Source organism: Trichechus manatus, unplaced genomic scaffold (assembly GCF_000243295.1).
Source record: "Trichechus manatus latirostris isolate Lorelei unplaced genomic scaffold, TriManLat1.0 scaffold00109, whole genome shotgun sequence".
Taxonomy (NCBI): Eukaryota; Metazoa; Chordata; class Mammalia; order Sirenia; family Trichechidae; genus Trichechus; species Trichechus manatus.
The window spans coordinates 1,936,057-1,957,082 of NW_004444045.1; the positions used below are offsets into that span (position 1 = coordinate 1,936,057).

Consider the following 21,026-nt stretch of genomic DNA (forward strand, 5'->3'; position numbering starts at 1 on the left):
CCAGCTTGAATTTTTTGTCACTATTTTCATACCTACGGAGTAGAACTTATACTTTATCAATATACAGGGATGCCTTTTCAATGTCACTTAAGTTGTAATAAAGGTTTTGAAGCCTTACTTGCTTCCATGCAAATTTACCTTATGCCTCAACCAGATGATAAAACTCTGTTAGTAAAGTACTAAAACAGCACAAAAGTACTCTAATGGCATATTTTTGGTCTTTTCAACTTACTTATTTCTAGATCTGACAGGTCTAGTTTTTATAGATCCCACGTAAACAAACTTGATTTTAGAAGCCAGGTCAACGGGATTTAAATTCCTAAAGATACCACAAATTTTAGGCCACAAATGCAATAACTAAACAAATACACGGTAAGATATGAGGGCCCACTGGAAGTGAGCTGCTTTCTGAAGAAGAATTACGAATCCAAACTAATCACACATATAAACCAGTTTATTAGAGTGTCAGTGATACTTTGAGACAAATTCAAGTTATTTTGTTTTACTTCATATAAACAGAGGATGGGAGGAAAGTTTTAAACTTCAAGCTTTGTTCAGCATGTATGCAGTTAGCATCCACAAAAGCACCATTGGATATGGAAGAATTAGCACCACAGAATTGTAGGACCTAACTGTTAACATGCATCATGGAAAAACTTGGAACATGAAAACTGAAGCAGTACATGGCATGGTCTATTATAAACAATACAAGGCAATTTATGATTTGTTTTCATACAGTACAATACACTACCAATCAATGAGAACCTTTTAAGTACAATACAGGACAAAAAACACCTTGTACCCTGTTAACACTAATGCAGTCACAGATTTAAAAAAATGTTTCTTGTAAAAGGCAGTGGGTTGAAATTACCCACCTCCCCTCAATTTTTAAATTCAGAGTTATGTAGTTACATGATCTCTTAAGAAAGTATTTTCAAATCTTTCTGTTTCTCTACCTAAGTGCTGACAAATGGCAGTTTGAAAACTGAAAAGGTTTGATCAATTAAAAAAGAGAAAAAAAAAACCCTGATAGTCAAGAAGTACTCCAGTGTGGTGGAAGGTATTCCACACAAGGTCAGTTTGAAAATGATGCCAATGGCGTTGATACTTCTCTTCCCTTCCGTGGAGGAATGTCAAGTACAGAAGCCTTGCATTCGTGATGAACTTCAGTTCATTTCTTTCACCGAATGTCTTTATTCTGGAGTGTGACATAAGAGACTTATTCCTGATTCCTCAACTGTGTTTGTGGTGTCATGGGGCTGTTCCTTATGCTTGATTTGACAACAGTGAAAAGGGTTGATATTCTCTCTGGATTTAGGGTAAATTGTGAGCTAAAAAAAAATATTAATTTAAATTTAGCAAATATGAAATTTTAAAGGGAGTTTTACTATTTTCACAGTACAAACCCATGATTCACATCATTGAAAACCTTTCTGTTAGAAAGCATGTAACAAACCCTCAATTTTAAGTTGTATCTAGTCCAATTTTGGCATATTAGAAATACTGTCTAAGAAATGTACAATAAGAATAGATAGATACAGGTATATTCAGATCTCAATGCAATGATGCCAAGGAAAATACATTTTTACTCACCAAGAGAAGAATATACCTTGAAGCATCTATACAGAGACATGAATCAATCATGTATCTGCCCAACTTCTAATTCTGGAATAGTGATAACAGGGTCCTTTAGGAAAAAGTACTCACTTACAGTACAGCAGCAATTTTATGTTATAGATATTTAACAGCAAAACATTTTTTTTTGAAAATAGAATCAGTACTATATGGTAAGTTTACAATTAGTACACCATTTCTATACTCGTAATACATGCACTTATTTGTTTTTCCCCGGTTTTTAAAAATCCCACTAGGACCAACATCTTTTAGAACAACAATCTAACATTAAACAAAACCTTCTAAGGAAAATATTTAGCATCACAGAGATATGAGAAAAGTCTGTTACTCGGCATCACAAAATACTCAATAGATCTACATTTAAGATTGTTCATGCCATGACATTAACACACCTTTGGGTTAATATATCTTATTTTAAAAAGAAAACAAAGACACAAACCAAAGAAATGACATGGAATTTGTCTTTAGTCCCTCCCTGATATGGGTAGACTTCAGATACGCTTGACTACTTTCTATCCCATGTAATGAGGATTGTGTCTATGAAGCTGCATTTACATTTAGTAAAGCATCTAGAACTAGTGACAGAAAAAGTTCACCATAAAGAATTTAAGATAATAAGTTAAATTATAGAAAAAAACATTTTTTTTTAAAGAACTGCCCCCCAAACAAAAAAGAAAACAAAGTTTGTTCACTGTGAAATATTCTTCTGTTGAAAAACGTTACTGGATACAAGTTAGCTTATCCTTAATAAATGTTAGAAAGAGATACGAATGTTAACTTGAGTCCTGAACCCAAATTTATTTAAAAAAATTGTCATATGCTTTTTCTGCTGAATCAAATTCATTGTACATATCAATTACTAGTTTTCTGAAGAGCAAACAGCTGTACATATCAGCACACCCCCGGCGGTTGATTTAAATTTGATAATTCACTGGGAATGACTGACTTGAACACAGAAGAAAGAAAACTGTCTTCTTAATGTTTTAGGGTTACATTAAAAAAAATCTAAACTAAAACAAAGCTGAGTTATGATGGACTAGCTTAATAATTTTGATTGCCCTTATGTTTGATCAACATTTCAAGACAAGGCAGTACCAACTGAAGATAAGATTAAAAAAATGAAAACTGTCTAAAAATTGTTAATGCCATAAAATGCCTTCAAATTTTACATTTTTAAGCTGCAAATGATTGCAGAGTATTTAGACTAATAGTTTTGCTATTATCACATACACTTTTGTTACTCTAGTTTTATTTCTGTATTGTTTATTGTTTGTCATGTAACACAACTTTCTGTTAAGTTAAAATAGTTTGAATTATTACATTATACTATAAGAGGCTTTAGAAACAAACAGAAGTAAGATAAATCTATAAAAGGATAAAGAATATTTTAAGGGATTTTAGACAAATTCTATACAGACAAAGGTCTAGTTCAAGGTAATAAAGTGCCTTCTTTTCCAGAAATTAATTTTTCACTAAAATAGTTTAAGGCTTTATAACAAACTCAACATCATCAGAAGTTTGATGGTATATGGGGTTCGATTACTAACTAGCATTCTTTTGTGGGTCTTATTTCATTTAATCTTTCAACCCATTAAGTAATTTTTAATAATCAGCAGTTTAAAATGACAAATTTGAATTGTAAATTCTGAATTCATTTTGTAGGAAACGGGAAAGATATATAATTTCTAAATGTGATTTGTACATAAGACTCACATGCTGTTTGTGAAAAATCTATTTTGTGTCATAATATACAGCACCCAATGCCCCTCAAAAAATTCAACAGAATATTTAACCCTATGGCAACCACAGGGCCACCATTTCATTCATTCATCTATTCTGTTGTCTTCGCGTTAAAATGATTGTGCAGCCTTAAACGAGACAGGCTAGAGAAAATCTAAAGTAAATCTTCAGATATAGGCACAATGAATATCTTTTATTGCAACAGTTTATGCATAATCTGTATTGATGCCAACATCTTATGTTAAAGCATTCATATTAGTTTTCGTTTTGCTTCTACTACCCGTGGGTGTATCACAGTAAAATACTGGTAACATAATAGAAGTGTATACATCCATAATAGCCATAACGACACAGAGTTCTAGTTCCTGTAAATCTTGCCATTTCTCTTTGGGGGATATGGGTATGTTTTCAGCACAGCTGTGTGCCTGCTTGTCTTGACAGCTCCAGATTTTAGGATGAATCATGACTATATGGACATTAGCTACTCAATTGATTATAACTAATAGAAGTTAATTGAAATGTGTGAATATTCTTTTTTCAGGGATTTACAGTTATTTTTTCAGAAAATTACTCTCATACAGATTAACTGGTCATGAATCTAAAATGCTTTTCTGATTACCACTGGACTAATTAAAAATATTTCTTAAAATAAAGCTTTCTGAGGTTAGGATGGAGGAGGAAGCTAAAACTCACTGCAAATAATGGTTTAATATACATGTTCCACGTTTAACTAGATTTAAAAAAAAAAGGAATTACCAGTAGAAAAAAGTGCTAGCCTTAAAATTGGGTTTGGTTTCAAATCTTAAAGCCTAGTAAGAGTAATTCCTGGGAATTTCAAATAAAATTAAAATGGTATAAACCTTTATAATTGCACATTCCTTTACCAAAGTGCCACAAGTTTACCAAATAGTTTTCTAAAATGTACATGATGCTACTGTTCAAAATTTAAGTACATACATACTTTTACCTTTTTCATACTAGTATAGTACAGTTTTACAGACTTAACACAAATATAACCCGGAAGATATTATAACTTTCTAAAAACAGCATAGCTTTTTTTAAAAAAATAACTCTTAAGAACCTCGGTCATTATGAAGGTTCAAATCCAAGTATAGACAGAGCATTCCCATAACACCTGAAAGCATCGCGTGAGTTTGTTTAGGCAAATCTTATGAATACTCCGCCATGCAACGGCAGAAGTCATATGCTTCTTTAAAAAAACAAAACAAAACAAAAAAACCTTGGTTTAGTTATCCTGACTGTACGGAACACTCGCTTAGTCTCTTCAATCCCTGAAGTGACAATAAATGTTCTAACCAAGTTTTGAAAGCAGTAGTAACCACTGAGGTTTCTAACCTTAACTATTCATTCCTATTAAGTATTGCAAAAATGTCTGATGCATGGGTTATTAATCTTCATGCTTCTATCTCTTTATTCTAAATAGGAACACTAAATGGAAATGTATACCGATAATATAAGGACAAAAGTCATCAGCGATCAGAGCACTAATATACGGAATAAATAAAATGATAAGCACCTGTATGCAAGTTCTCCATATTATTGAATTCTGTAAACCAGGGTAAGACAATAAAAAGGTCTCTTTATTATGTAATAATTATATTAACAAATATTATTCAAATAAATGGAATGCATATAAATTTTGAATATTTTTGTTGTTTCTGCATGTGATGAAGTTACACAAGAGAGTTGCTTCATTATAAACTGAGACCAAAAAAAAAAAAAGAAAGATACTGTTCAAAGGAAAGAGAGAATGTAAGATCATGATTCTTAACTATAGGTCATCTGTGTTGTCTTAAGCCACTGGTTAAACAATGATGTAGTGTCCCATTTAATTATGGGGAAAACACTGGTAAAAACATAGTAAGAGTGCTAATGTTAAAATTAAGATTAGTTCATAGCCACAGAACATTAAATAACTATCAAAAAAGGACCCTTTCCTTTTCCTACAGTTTGAGAATCTTAATCTTGGGTATAAGAATGACGATATAAAAGCATATGAAAGAAACACCCATTTCTGTAAATTCCCCATCTTTCGGGGTTATAGAATAGGATATAAACTGGTATACTGGTCCTCTGAGAGAATTAATATGCTTTTAAAACATAAGTAAAACGAAAAACGATCAGGCATAATAAATCACTGATAATAACTCAAACACAACATATTGACAGGTTAATCATGGAAGGGATAGATATTTATCTTATTTAATTTAATGTACCTTCTCATAGTTTCTGAGTATGAGAACATAATTCTTTGTTGGTAAACAGTAATCTTAGATGGTTTCAGCATTTAAATGTTTTTAGAGAAATACTTCAAATAAACACTGAAATGCAGAAGATTCTTAAGAGAAGCTGCAGACTTGTGTGGAAACTCCAAACTATATGTGATATTTCAACCATATTAAGATCATGTAATACCCCAGAATAATACAAGTTTCCACAATCTCTCTCACTAATACACATGATATTTTTTTGACTTAGTGAAAGCTAGACAACTCTGTTTATTCTTGGTAGCAGTCACACAGTGTGGACATAAATACCAAATATACCTATGAGAACTGCTCCTTATAATTTTTTTCTATTAATCAGCTCTTTTGTGGTACTTTTCATTTCCAAAAATGAAAAGTTGTAATTGCCATCTCTCATTATATCCCTATGAAGACAGGGGAACTGACAAATTGCCTGTGGCGTGGTGCAGCTATGCAGGATTTGTAAAGACCCGAGGTAACTTCACTGCTCTGTAGGCAGTTACCTAGCATTACTCATGGTTATATAATCTGTATCATACGCTCCCTGGGGTCAATGAGGATCTTCTTGTCTGCTGTATATCCAGAGCCTAACAGAGTGTTTAGCTCACGTTGTATGTAAAACAAATATCTGTTGATTTAATGAATGAGAAAGGAGACTGAGAAAACAGGACAAATAACCTCAACATAATCCCCCCGACTCCCAATCCTGGAAAGCTGTGCTGGCCCACTTTTACCTCTCCACCAAAATAGGGTAGTAGTCATGTCTGCCCGTTGCCGTCCAGTCAAGTCTGACTCATAGGGACCCTACAGGACAGAGAAAAACTACCCCTATAGGATTTGCAAGGAGTGGCTGGTGGATTCTAACTGTTGACCCTTTGGTTAGGAGCCAAGCTCTGAACCACTGTGCCACCAGGGCTCCAGGGCAGTAGTACTCACTCTTAAATCTTTATGGTAAAGGCCATATCTTAGGTGTTCTTCAAAGGACCAATGACATGATTAGCAGTTATCACAACTACATCTAAAACTTTGAATTAATCATCTTTCTGTCAAAAATTTAAAGTTGTGCTTCTGCATTTGAAAGATTATTTTTTCCTTAAGCTAATTCAGGCATCATGAATCAAGGAAATAATCCTCACAGCTGCCATCATTAGCATGAATATGGAGAATATCAGAATGGAAAGGGGTATCAGTTAAACATATACAGCAAAGGGGATCATGGGGGACTAGGTTCTTCGATTTTCTAGAACTTAGGGCAAGAACGCTAAGACCCTTGAGAAGACAGTGATTTTACTGAACTAGATGGATGCTGAGGAGTTAGACTAGATGATATCCAAAGTCTTTTCTAGCTCTAAAATTCTATATGGTGCTAACCGGTTTCTCCTCTGATAAGAATGGAAATATGTAGAGTATTTAAAGTATATTTTATTTTAAGAAAAAAAGGATAGTTACATCTGAAAAGTTTGATGTTTTGGTATTCTCTCTAATAATTGTATTAAATGTATTTTTAAAAAATCACCATTATTCTGTCTTTTACAACAGTAGCATGTAAAGCCTTCTAAATTCTGAATAAATCTACTTAAAGTACATCAATATAATGTGGATAGTATAATACCTTAAAATGTCAGCAAAATTAGTAGTAAGGAGTTTGTTCCTATACCCATTACTTGAGATGAACTTGTCCTTTAAAGAATAGATCTTACCAATTAAGCACAATTCAAGGCCTCATTTCCAATTTCGAAGAGAGGAAGGTGAAAACATTTCTTGTAAAAAATTAGAGTTACAGTGTTAAATTACATCAGTGGGAAAAACAAACGGTTTTATTAAGTTTGAATCTCTTAACTGTACATGTTAATAAAAAGCACTATTAATTACAACATTTTGACAAAGAAGCAACAAAAACATTATTAATTCCAAAACTCGGAAGCAAAACTCTAATTTTTATTTGACAGAACCATGAATACACGGATGAAGGAAAGATCATTTACTACCTGCTTTTACCTCTACTAAACTAGGACTTTGCGAACCCTTCAACAGAGCGCGCTCACTGGTAAATCAGGTTTATAATTCTTTATTTCACAACCCAAGACCTCTTTAATTTATCCTTCTAACATTAAACTGATATCATTACTCATACTCAACTGGGAATAAGGGCTATATCCTTATTTTTCTGTTCAGCAACAAACATTATTGGCAGTTAATTAAAATTAATCATTACAACTAAAATGATGATGAGCTGTTTAGTGAACTCATGCATACTGCTCAAAAGTAGTTATCAGTCTTTATAGTTTGGAATCGATATCCTTCAGGGCTTAGTATGACATAACTGCAAGTCCTTGTTACGGGTTCAGTAACGCTAATGAGAATCTTTTGGCCATCCAAATGTGACTGTCTTTTTTACGAGCAGTAAGGCTCAGGCCAAATTCTACACTAAAGTAAGTCACGTTAAAGGGAAGTTTTAGTATTTTTGGATTTATCAGAATGAAATGTAAATGTGCTAAAATAATTTAGGAACCCTAGGGAGAAAAATGAGCACAGAGGGGAAGGGGAGGTATGTGTATTTAGCAGCAGACAGAAAGGTGAAAGAAATGAGCACCCAAGTGGATGAAAGAGATTATGAAGATGGGAATAATCTGAAATTTTATCAATATTTTCTCAGTAATCTGGCTAAATTTCTTATTTATTTTGGGTTCCTTTTCTCATACAACTGATATGAGCACAGCAGTATTATACGGCTATTCTTTCCCCTGCTAAATAGTTGTATAAACATTGAAAACAACATACTAACTTTCCACTAAGTTAAGAAAGTGCCTGTTGTATATGCTGTTGGTATGGGACTTGGTGTTCTGGGATATCTTTGTGTTCCTGCAGCTCCTTATTTTAGAGCCTTGAGGGTAGAGATGGTAAGGATGGGGATACTAGACAAAGACCAGCTCAATCCTCTTTTATTTACTTATGTCAAAACTCAGCCTCTTTTTTAGTAATAATAGAATTAATAGTAAAAATTCACCCTTTCGATCCATTGGTACATGATTTATTATGGCTTCCTAGAATCACAGTATAATCTTTGCTTAAATTACTGTTCCCTAGAATCTCAAAGAATCTTCACTTAAAATGACAAAATTTAGTTAAGTTTAATTAGGAATTTCAGAAAAACATAATATTGCTCTCATTGTATGTATTCTACTTTGATTTATATAATCTTTGCTAGGAATTATGGATCAAAGCAAATTCCTAATAATAAAAACGAGTTCATAAAGTCTATATTACATAATTTTAAAAGTGGATATAAGCTATCATGACGTCTTCACATTGATAAACAACAAAAGCATTACTCCCAGTGTTTTGATAACAGAGATACTATAACAAGTATCTCCTCACCTGCAATTATTTTTCATATTTACTTTCTGAAGTTAAAGCAGAACCATAAAGTAAAGAAAACAATAACAACAGTTCTACAGCCACTGTAACTGGTGAAGTGTACTTGCCCAGTATCTCTCTGTTCTTTACAGTATAATTTAGAGTATCCCAAAAGAATACCTCTTAATGCATATGAAATTACACTAATTAAGGTGGGGGAATTGTTTGCATGTTAGGAGTACTGACATTTAGTATTAATATTAGAGGTTATTTTATTCCCCTGCATTCCTACTACGGGTTGTTTGCTGCCATGATTATAACTGCAGTTATGCGGCAATAAAGAAACTCAGTGACCAAAGAAATCAAACCCATCACTGTCGAGTTGATTCTGACTCACAGTGACCCTACAGGACAGAGTAGAACTGCTCCACAGGGTTTCCAAGGAGCAGCTGGTGGATTCGAACTGCCAGCCTTTTGGTTAGCAGCTGAGCTCTTAACCACTGCGCCACCTTATTTCGTTCCTGTTTTTTTAAAAAAAGTGCTATCAGCAATAAAAAGAAACTACCAGTATCTACTGATAAACCCAACAAACTGGACGATTTCAAAACTACTAAGCTGAGTAAAAGAAGCCAAATACAAAACAAACAAACAAAAAAATTGTTTCATTTATATGCAATTCCAGAATAGACAAAAGTAACTTGTGGTGACAGAACTCAGATCAGTGGGTGCTTTTAGAAGTCAGGATGGGGGTAGAAATCAGGTGTTGACTGGGAAGGGGTACAAGGAAACTTTCTGGAATGACAGAAATGTTGTGTCTTGATAGTCATCAAAAATCATTCAATGGTACACTTAAGATCTGAACATCTCACTGTATACAAATTATACCTTAATAAAAAATGTTTAAAACACTCCTGCTAAACACAGTATTCTTGCTGAAGCAGAAGAAATTGGCTGGCATTTTTTTGTTTCAAAACTTCTCCCTTTAAACTGTCCCATAGATAACAATATGACCTAGAATAGGATCCATGACTAATATTCCAAAGAGGACATGGATTTTATACCTGGGGTGCTGAACCAAAATACGTTTTTTATTACTGGGGCAAAAAGAAGACAAATTCTTTTATGGACCATAATAAATGTATTAGCTCTAAGAAAAGATCTAAAACATCTTATGTTAAAAAAGTACTTTAGAATAGAAAAGGGCTTCCAAGTCAGATTCATCATTGTGCAAATATTCATTCATAGAGCCATAGAATCAATAACAACTTGCCTCAAATGCTACTTAAAAGTGATCATGGCAGTATGGCGTTCACTCTTTAGTTCCCTCAGAATGAGTGACCACTGGCGGAAGAGTTCCTAACTAGTATAGAAAGGAGACTGAGTAACTTAAAACACATAAGGGGAAAGGAAACAAGATTTTACCTTACGGTCGCTATGAGTCAGAATTGACTCGACGGCAACAGGTTTGTTTTTTGTTTTTTTTTTAATTTTATTTGGTGCATAATCAAGTGTACATATGGTATATCACGTTTTTAAACCAAATTTTTTGAATGCCAGTGACTGGGCCTAATTTATAATGATTACCTCACCACTTCAATCTAAGGGGCCACAAGTGTTTATCAGCTTTAAAGAGACTACATTCAAAGTCAAAATATCCAATGAATTCTCAATTTCCAACAGAAATAACATTGGTATATTATCTGACAATTCCAAAAATAAGTAAGTGAGAAAACTCTACCGGTTATGAGAACAAAATAGTAATATCCTGAATCAAATTTATCCATAAGTGATACCAAGTATTCATCTACAACATTAAAATTGTCATTATAAGCTAGACAATTAATTCTGCAGTTTATTTCTTTTTGTAACTCAATTCAAACCTATCAAAGGCTTATACTATCTCAAATCCACACGTCAAAGACATCCAAAATACTAATTTTGCTATTCATTATTATCGTCAATTGAGATTAGAAATAAAAAATGAAAAACATAAGCAATTTCCCTAGCACAATGCCTGGTCCATGGGACGAACTCAGTATTTGTTGAATAAATGAATGAATGCTCTAATTTCCCTCGAATCACCAGTTCTTACCTCATATAGCGTCTTCTTACTCCACATTACATATTTTTTATGATTAAAAGGGAAAAACACAGGCACATAATTAATAAGTAAAAAACAAAAACAAAAACGCAGTGCTCTGAAATCCCTAAGCCACATGTCATTATTACTGCTACTGCTATCGCTAACATAAAAATTACTTAAATATAAATTGACACAATTGTAGAATAACAATCACCACCACCACCAAGGGTTAAAGTCTACATCAACTCTCAAAAGCTATTTTTCTCCGAGCCAAAAATGACCCACAAACATGTATAGTCATAATCTTGTAATGTTGTCAACTTTAAGATAAATAGGTGAGAAAACTCTTCTAATTGAAAGAAAACAGAAATATTCTCAATGAACCCCACATACTGTGTCTCCCATTGATTTTGAAGCAAAGTAATAGAGAAGCTGGCATTAGACAGTGGAAGAACCACTTAATAAAATCTAGTTCTAGTCACGAAATGATTTTGAACAAGTCAAAAAACACCATCAGTACTTTTCCCACCTGCTATAAAATGAGTACATTATATGATTACAAAGACTCCAGGCAAAAAAGAAAAGTCGACAGTAGCTGACAAATTCTTAGGTTTAGTCACTCTGGGTACCTATGCCAATACTGGGGACTAGATTCATGTAATCTTTTAGTGTCAGGGCAACTGGTTCCCAAATCATGCAAACAACCTAGTCATCATCTTTAAAAAAACAAAAACTGGAAACAAAGCAGTTCTGACTTCATCCAGTAATTAAAACTATGTTTTGATATTTCCCAATCTGTGGGTATTGTACTCATTTTCTTAATGGTGTCTTGGATGGGCAGAAAGTTTTAATTCTGATGAAGTCTAATTTACCTTTTTTTTCTTTTATGGTTTTTGTTTCCTGTCCAAACCAATTTTGCCAGCCCAACTGTGCGCTTTCATATTTGACTGAAAACAGCTTCAAGAGATGGTAACTAGGGCAACTTCCTTGCCACTGTATACCTGACAGTTCCTGTGGTAAGAGAAGTCTCCCTTCCAACTGTGCACAATTTTTAAAATACATTCTAGGGAACCATCCTTTTTATGGGTTGAGAAGAATTAATAATGACTTTAATCAATGTTTATTAAATGTTCATTACATGATAAACTTTGCTAACAAGCTTCACGTACCTTATATGACATTTAACTTTCTTTAAGAAAATTCTGGTTGACTATAGGCTCTAGGAGGGCAAAGGGTCTTATCTATTTTGTTATTGATACATCCCCGCACCTAGAAGATTGCCCAGCAACAGTGGGCGATCAATAAGTATTAGTTTGTTGAATGAATGCTCACAACTCTATAAAGTTAGGTACTTTGCCCAATAAGTGACAGAATTCAAACTTGAGCTCAGGGCTGGCTGACACCAAAGTCTGTGCTACCTACTACTCTCTACCAGGCCACTGCAACTGCCTGAGCTCTCTGTGGGGACCCAGTACTAAAAATACAGCTGATACTACTGCTGTTGCTTAAGGGGGTGGTGGAAATGGATTAAAATTATTGTTGTTTTATTCCACTCAAAGCAAAAAGCAAATATGGAATTCCTACTAAGCTCCTCCTAAACATGGAACTTCTATTGAGCTCCTTTCAAACATAAAACTTCTACTAAGCTCCTCCCAAATGTGCAACTCCTATTAAGTTCCTCCCAAATGTGGAACTTCTATTAACCTCCTCCCAAATATGGAACTTCTACTAAGCTCCCCCCAAATGTGCAACTCCTACTAAGCTTCTCCCAAATGTTGAACTCCTATTAAGCTCCTCCCAAACGTGGAACTTCTATTAAGCTCCTCCTTGATAATTCCAGGCATACCAATCCAACTTTGTGCAGATGGAGCCAACATGAAACTTTTATGGGCACAGATGAGATAAAGGGACAGGTAAATTGAATCCGCATGTAATAATTTGAAATTCTGCTTTCTAATTCCTCAGTGATGCTATAAAACTATGGTTAACAGTTAATGCCAGGGGAATGATGCCATTTATTTCATGGAATTTCCTAGGTAACAGAGCTTGAACCACAATGCTTTTAATCCTATTGAAATATTTCTAATATGTATTATTTTGATTTTGAGCTTTAATAAATACAACATAATGACCATGACTCAAATGTGTGTGTGACTGAGAATACTGCAGCACGCGAGAGTCGTCATGTTAACTATTACCGTATAATGATGTAAATGAAGAAGATATGGGTTTTTGAGTTAACTTTGATAAAACCTTGGAACATCCCTTTCAAACAGGTTTTTGAAAAAGCTTGCTTTCAACTTATTATGTGGTCATTCATCTCTTTTTCATAATCATGTGGGGAAAGCATTCACAGGTTGATTTTTAATAAATGGAACTTACTATGTAAATTAAGTATTTTTATCTCTTAAATTATCTAAACTATAATTTTTTAGTTTTATCTCTTAAATTCTCTAAGTAATAATTTTTTTAAGGGCTATTCTGCAATGCAGATGTCATGACAAGACCTGTGGCAACAGGACAGGAAAGGATCTGTATTCTTGTCTTCAGGATCAAGTTCTGGACGTTTAGCTAAGGTGGGAAGTCCATGCAATAAGACTAAAGAATAGAGGGTCAAAGACTAAAGAACTAGAAGGCAAAGAGGCTAGTGGAGAGGGTTAGAATCTAGGCAAGTGGTTTGTGTACAGATACGAGCATCAAAACACTGACTTGATAAGTTTTCTTCCTGGACCAGAATCAATAGTAAATCAAGTACAGATTTAAGCCTAAAGATGTGATGAAAACAGGGACATACCTAGAATCCATTTGTAAAAACTATTTAGCCATAAAAATTCATTTACTTTTGACAAATTTTGATTTTAATTTTACCATTTAATATATCTATAGTGTTACTATGAAGGCTGCCATGAGTAGTGAGCTCATTATAAACCCTGGTATTTTATTCGGTAGCTAAGTGATCTACAGCAAATCATTTAACCTGTTGGACCTTGGTTTTCTCCATTTGTTAAGTGGGGATAGTGATAATTGAACTAAACGTATCTAAATGAGTATTTTCATCAGGATGAGATGAAGTAAAACATGTAAAAGAACTTTGAAAGCTATTTAAAATTGTGTCTAAATTGTATTCCTTAAATTCTATATTCTTTTTACACTTCATCAGAATATATTTCAGAATTAATGACCAGTTATGGGAAAGCTTTCAGGAAAAATGTATCTTTTGTTCCATTAATTGAATTTATCTGTTAATAGCTCTTCATTGCAATGCCTCTAGAATAAAAATCATTACAACTGCTGATTTAGGAAAAGAACCAGGGTAGAACTGGGCCTATTTCATTTGGCTAAGACATGGTGAGATATTCACCATAGTTGAGAATGTTGATGGGTTTTTGTAAACCCAGGCATATGGAGAGTAAAATAAAATTTAAGTGAGGATGAATGTAAAAGCCTAATACGGAGAGGGCAAATATGTGATATTTATGCCACTACTCCTTAACCTCCTCACCTCCTCCCCAACTCAGCCTGCATGCACGCAGCAGAAGTCACAGCAGCCTTTTATGATGAGCCTGGATGGGAATTCACAATCATCTCCAACCTAGGGCTCAGGAAGTCATTACCATTTGAACACAGTAGGCACACGAGATGAAACAGAATTGTTATTTTCATTCTAGGACATCAATAGATATTTGGAAGGGGGAACACAGAATTTATGTTTCAGATAGTATCATCGTATTTCTTCGAATACGCATCAATGGGATATATTTTGAGCACTATAACTAACAGAATATAGATAATCATATTTAAAGGATAAACTGTTAAAGGGAAAATAACATACAGCATCTTGTAACAGACAGCTTCAGACACACTTCTCATATATACCAACACACTGCCTGGCATGTGGCAGGTGCTCAAATGACTATCTGTTGAATAAAAAATGCCAGTTTGATTAGGCTCCAAAAGCTGCTTTGAATCAAGTAATTTTAGACATGGCACACCTAAAGCTAACGGCGTGAAATATTTGTCTTTGGTAAATTACTGTACCCCTAGTCCCTAGCACAGGTCTGGCCCAGAGATACCACTCACCGTCTGTTTGATGAACAGAAGAAGAGCATCATTTATATGTTAAGCAAGCGAAAGTATATTTCTGAAGTAAAATTTAGGATGTGCAGGAAACAAAAATCCCATCTTCTACCACCGCTTAACAACTAGTGAGCCAATTTTTGAAATAAAAAACTGACATAGTATTTCTTGTCATGTTTTAAAACAATCACTTTGATTACCACTTGTTGCCAATTTGATTCGTCCATTAAGTCCTGTGATTCTGAAGCAACAAGATTGCAAAGGCTAAGAGAACAGCAGTGATTAAGTGAAGAGCAGTGATTCAGGTAATCAGCACAGTTCTAGGTGTAAAAAAGAATACAAAAAGGGCAGGAACAGGCTGCTTTTAAACTTAAATTCAAGTTGAGAAGACAGGGCATTTATATGGGAGACTAAGTATAAATTACATACTTAATCAGGTTTTAGGTTGTGTGTCTAAGCATCTTTTGAACTGGAAGAATTGCCTATTTAAAGATTTGTTCTACATGGTCAAAAGATGTCTTACTGATAATATATAATTACATGGCAGGGTAAAAAAGGAACTGGACAAATTAGACAGAGAAACAGCACACTGCAACATTGTTTAAAAAAAAAAAAAAAGGAACTTAATTTGAAGGCTAACAAAATTTGAAGGCTACCAAGAAGAAATAGATGGTGAATAAATGTCAGATGAAACAAAGAGGAACTGAAGAAAAACCAGAAAAGGCCATCGAAGGAAGTCAAAGGTAACCTGAAGAGCAGTTTCACTGACTCCAGGAATACAGAAATTGACAGGGTTTATTTACTTTGACTCAATCTCCTCAATTTACAGATAAGCAAGCTGGGGCCGACAGAGGTTAAGTGACAAGCCTGAAGCCCAGCTGGAAAGCACAGAGCCAGAGCTTCTGAATGACAGCTCAGTGCCTCTACCTGTATACCACACTACTGGACATGGGAGCGAGGGTCAGACTCTAACCCACGAATGCTTGCAAGAATAGTCCAAATAATCTGCCACTAACTTTTTTTTTGGCTTCATTAATTATAGCACAGACAATAATTTAGCATTTGCATTGATTTCACTTGGAAGGTATTTTGTAACAAATTTACTAACTTGCTACTTAGAATTGATTTGCTGAAAATCTAGTTTAAGAATCAAGTTCTGTGTTCACCTAAGATTAATTTTTCCACATAAAATATAAAAATTTTCTACCAAATAAAATATAGGTTTTATGTAATATGCCTCAAACCAAAACCAAACCAAACCCATTGCCGTCGAGTCGATTCTGACTCACAGCAACACTATAGGACAGAGGAGAACTCCCTCATAGAGTTTCCAAGGAGCGCCTGGTGGATTCAAACTGCTGACATTTTGGTTAGCAGCTGTATCTCTCAACCACTATGCCACCAGGGTTTCCAATATGTCTCAAGTCAGATGCAAATCATTTTAATGAAAACTGCTGCTTGAATCACAACTTGGTATGTCATTAAATGTAATGTTTGGGTCTTTTTTTTTTTTTTTTTAAAAAAAAAGAGTCAAGCAATAAATGGTGATTAACAAACCAAACTGCAGTGACCTAATACCTAAATCCAAAAAAACCCAAACCCACTGCCATCGAGTCAACTCCGACTCACAGCGACCCTGTAGGACAGAGAAGAACTGCCCCATAGGGTTTCCAAGACAGTGGCTGTAATCTTTACAGAAGCAGACTGCCACATCTTTCTCCCACAGAACAGCTGGTAGGTTCAAACCTCTGACCTTTCTGTTAGCAGCGGAGCGCTTTAACCACTGAGCAACCAGGGTTCCTTAACCTAATACCCAAAGGCTCCCTTAAATAGGAGTACAGTTTAATAATGCTTGAAGAACAATAATTAAGCTAATTTTAGCTAATCTAAATCACAGAGGCATTCTTCATTCTAAGTAAATTTAATATTATAATTGATAAGGTAGGTAAGTATTGATCAAATAAAGGCTCAGAACTTGGAGACTTTTCAGGCTGGAGTTCACTACAGTAAACGTTCCTACTGGCAAAAACTATTAGAGCTTAGCTTATGTTGGAGACTACAAACAGAGGGGAGGCTAAGCTGCAGGTGCTGGTAGCGTGTGCACAGAGAACTGTACTAAACGAATTTCTGTGATTTAGGGACGATAAACGTGAGCAAAGAAGAAAGTTCTTAAGTGGTGAGGGGAGCACTGCACAGAAAAAAAGCAATTTCTTAGTACGTTACTGAACCACTTGCACAACTCCTTCACTGAATCTTTTCAACCAAAAAGATTTCTTTTTTCTCTTACTGGGAAAACATTTCTAATTTTATAATGGAAATCAAAGGAATAATGAGAATCAGTTTTATAAAGAATTTTTCTGAAGAAAGTATTATCGATATACTGCAGCAGATCATTAAAGAAAAATCAGGGTATTACAAAAATCACAGAATACTTAAAAATTTTCTAAATAAATAGCATTTATTTGAAAAAATCATAAGACAGGACTGATATTATGAATTGTTAAATTCATAAAATGAATAAATGTTATCATTAATATGTCTTATCCAAGATTCACCATCAACTAGGTTTCATGTTAGCTTCAAGAAAATTTAGGCTAGGAAAAGACAGATTTCTTTTATGTCAAGCTCATAAGCAGTATAATCATAACATTTTTGGTAATTTAGATGGATATCACTTACAGTATTTTAAATTTAATTGATTTCCTTGAGAATTGTTCATAATGGGAGAAAAAATTTTTGAATAAAAACTTTTGAAGAATAACAGTTTTTAAAATGTGTTCTTGGGGTAGGTTTTTTCTTACTGCCAGTGAATTTGAAAATAAGATTTGAAACAGTTCATTTGCAGACAAACACATTTTTATTTTATACCTAATCCCTCCCACATTATGCTTCTAAAACAGCTGTTTAAAGCTAAACAGCTTATTGTACTAAAAAAAGATTTTTAAATCATTTAGTGAACATTAACACTGTCAAATTCCAGAAAAGTTTCCAATCCAGTACTATATTAGTGTTATGTTCTGCAAAAAGCCACTGAAATTCCAGGATCCAAGCCTGATTGCCCTCGCAATTCTAACCTCAACCCTTCAACCAATCAGCGAACAACAAACACACAGTGTCCATCTGGAGTCCCTAGGTCTCAGGAGGAATAAAGGCTTATCTTTCCCAGTAAACCAGCGGAAAGCTTCCAGGATAAATCTCCTTAATTTCCGGTCATACAAGGACTACAAGGATCTGTTATCTCAACATAGGCACAATTGTTTTGTAATTGTAAATCTCTTTGTGTGTGAGAACTGTAACAATAGAGGAGATAAGGAATATACTTGGAGAACTAAATGGCTGTAACTATAAACCCAATATTTATGGAAGAAGAGTTAAGAAAAATGTCTTGCTATAAAGAGGTTGAGAAAAATCATTCCAGACTTAGAGGGTCAACTTGTAAGAGGCTGAAAGAGATATCACCTATGGAATTGATCCAGACTGGAAAGACTCAAAGTTTTGGTTGTGCAATCTGGGGATTAGGCAACCAGTGGTTATACGTCAAGTAAAAACAGTTTCTATTTAGGAGGTAGGGGAGAAATTGACAATCCCAGTGATCGATACCCAGAGAGCTAGCCAGTGTGATAGTACAAAATCTGAACTACCTGGATTTATGTATTCAGTCTCTCTGGGTTAAAGTGAGCTGTTGTATTACTTGATAATCCAAAACCAAACCAAACTCACTGCCGTTGAGTCGATTCTGACTCATAGCAACCCCACAGGGTTTACAAGGCTGTAAATCTCTACGGAAGCAGACTGTCACAATTTTGTCCCACGAAGTGGCTGGTGATCTTGAACTGCCGACCTTTCGGTTTGCAGTTGATCACTTTAACTACTGTGCCACCAGGGCTCCTTACTTGTTAATAGTATAACCAAAAATTCAACATCCCATGGTATTAGGCTGGCAGTATTAAAACTTAAGTAATTTCAGCTGGAAAAGAAGCTATGGAAGAAAGAATGCTTATCTTAGTTCCACAGTCTACGTCCAAGAGAAAGAATAACCTCCACCCGTATCAGAATGAGCCAAATGCCAATTAAAATGGCAATTTCTGAACCCCACTCGGGACCAACCAAATCAGAATTTCTGGGGATGGAGACCTGAATCTGCATTTTTAACAAGCTATGCGCACTAATGTTTGGGAATCACTGGACTAAATTTTAAACGGAAAAACTGCTGTCATTTTCATGGAAGTTAGAACACATTAGAGGTAAATATAGAGTTTAATGCTTAAGGGTATCCTTGATGACATCTTCATGGCTACAGTCATTTCAATTCCTCAGAGGCATAGGGAGATTCTCTGCTGTTTTAAAGGCTGGGCTACTGGATTGAAACAAACTCTCTGAAGTATTAGAAGAGACACATCCTCAGGTGAGTCACACGGTAATTTGTGCTTCAAGTGCCAGCTAAGCTTGAAATTTTTAGAGCTACAATGAGAAGTTTTATAGCTCTAAAGCAGGGACGACAAATAGTAAATATCTGGCATGAAAGTTGTTCTGTCTCCCCCTCCAGATGCAGACTTCAATTTATCAATATAGCACCTTCAGGCAGCCAATTAATTGACAAGATGGAACCAATTTGCCATTACTTCTCCAGGAGCATGGAAGGAGTGGACAGGACTGGGCTCTCTTTATAATTACACACACATGCACGCACGCACTCACGCACACGTGCAAACCCTGGTGGTGTGGTTCAGAGCTATGGTTGCTAATCAAAAGATCAGCAGTTCAAATCCACCAGGTGCTCCCTGGAAACCCTATGAGGCAGATCTACTCCGTATTACAGGGTTGCTATGAGTCGGAATCAACTCAACAGCAATGGGTTTGGATTTTGGTTTTTTATATATATATGTATGCATACATATATAATTGGCGTGTGTGTGTAATATTTGTGAGGGAGAATAAGACCTGCTTATCTAAATATTTAGAGTCATATAATTCATAGTTTATAGACTTTGGTGTAACACATTTCAACTTACTCAGATCTCTCTATAAAAGGCATTATTATCTGTCCACTTGAGATTTGGAAATGTTCCAGGAACATAAGAAAGCCAAGATGACTGGAAGCTGACAAGAAAAGAGTGGACCGTGAAAGTGAGAACTGAGTTTCATGTCGGTTCACACCGGGTCCTGAATTTAGATCTCATCACCACAGCTACTCTTGTGACCTTTACAAGCCATGGAAACTCTCCAGGGGAGAATCCCACAGACTATTTGCAACAATAATCAACTTACCTGGAAATCTGTTCTCTAAAAATGGAAAACTTAAGAGATTATTCAATCTTTAAACAATTCAATCTGGATTTTTTTAAAGAAAAACTTCATTTAATAGTATACAATAAATTGATTTTCCAACTTACCCTACTGTTACTTATGTCTTTCCATAAAACCATCTGTGACACGTAGTTCTGAAACAGTAATACAAACACTAAATTTATTCCTTCATATAATCCTTTCTGAAAAAATAATTAAAAGTGAAATTTCTTATGAGAATTATAAAAGATACTTAATTTTGCACTTGGTTGCTAACCGAAAGGTTGGTGGTTCAAACTCACACAGCAGCTCCACAGGAGAAAGACCTGGCTATCTGCTCCCATAAAGATTATCAATAAAACCAAACCCTTTGCCGTCGACCCTACAGAACAAAGTAGAACTGCTCCATAGGGTTTCCAAGAAGTGGCTGGTGGATTTGAACTGTCAACCTTTTGGTTAGCAGCCTGAGCTCTTAACCACTGTGCCAATAAGGCTCCCCTATAGAGATTACCTACAAAAAAAAAAAAAGCCAAACGTGTTGCCATTGAGTTGCTTCTGACTCATAGAGACCCTACAGGACA

General features: G+C 34.9%; 1 protein-coding gene across 1 annotated transcript in view; it reads right to left on the reverse strand.

The window, feature by feature from the left end:
* Positions 1 to 246: 246 nt before the first annotated feature.
* Positions 247 to 21,026, reverse strand: part of PURG (purine rich element binding protein G) — a 35,297-nt gene continuing 14,517 nt past the window's right edge. The window contains exon 3 of the mRNA XM_004383386.3: positions 247 to 1,331. Coding sequence (XP_004383443.2) covers positions 1,194 to 1,331 — 138 coding nt within the window. The 3' untranslated portion in view covers positions 247 to 1,193. The remainder of the gene's footprint in view (positions 1,332 to 21,026) is intronic.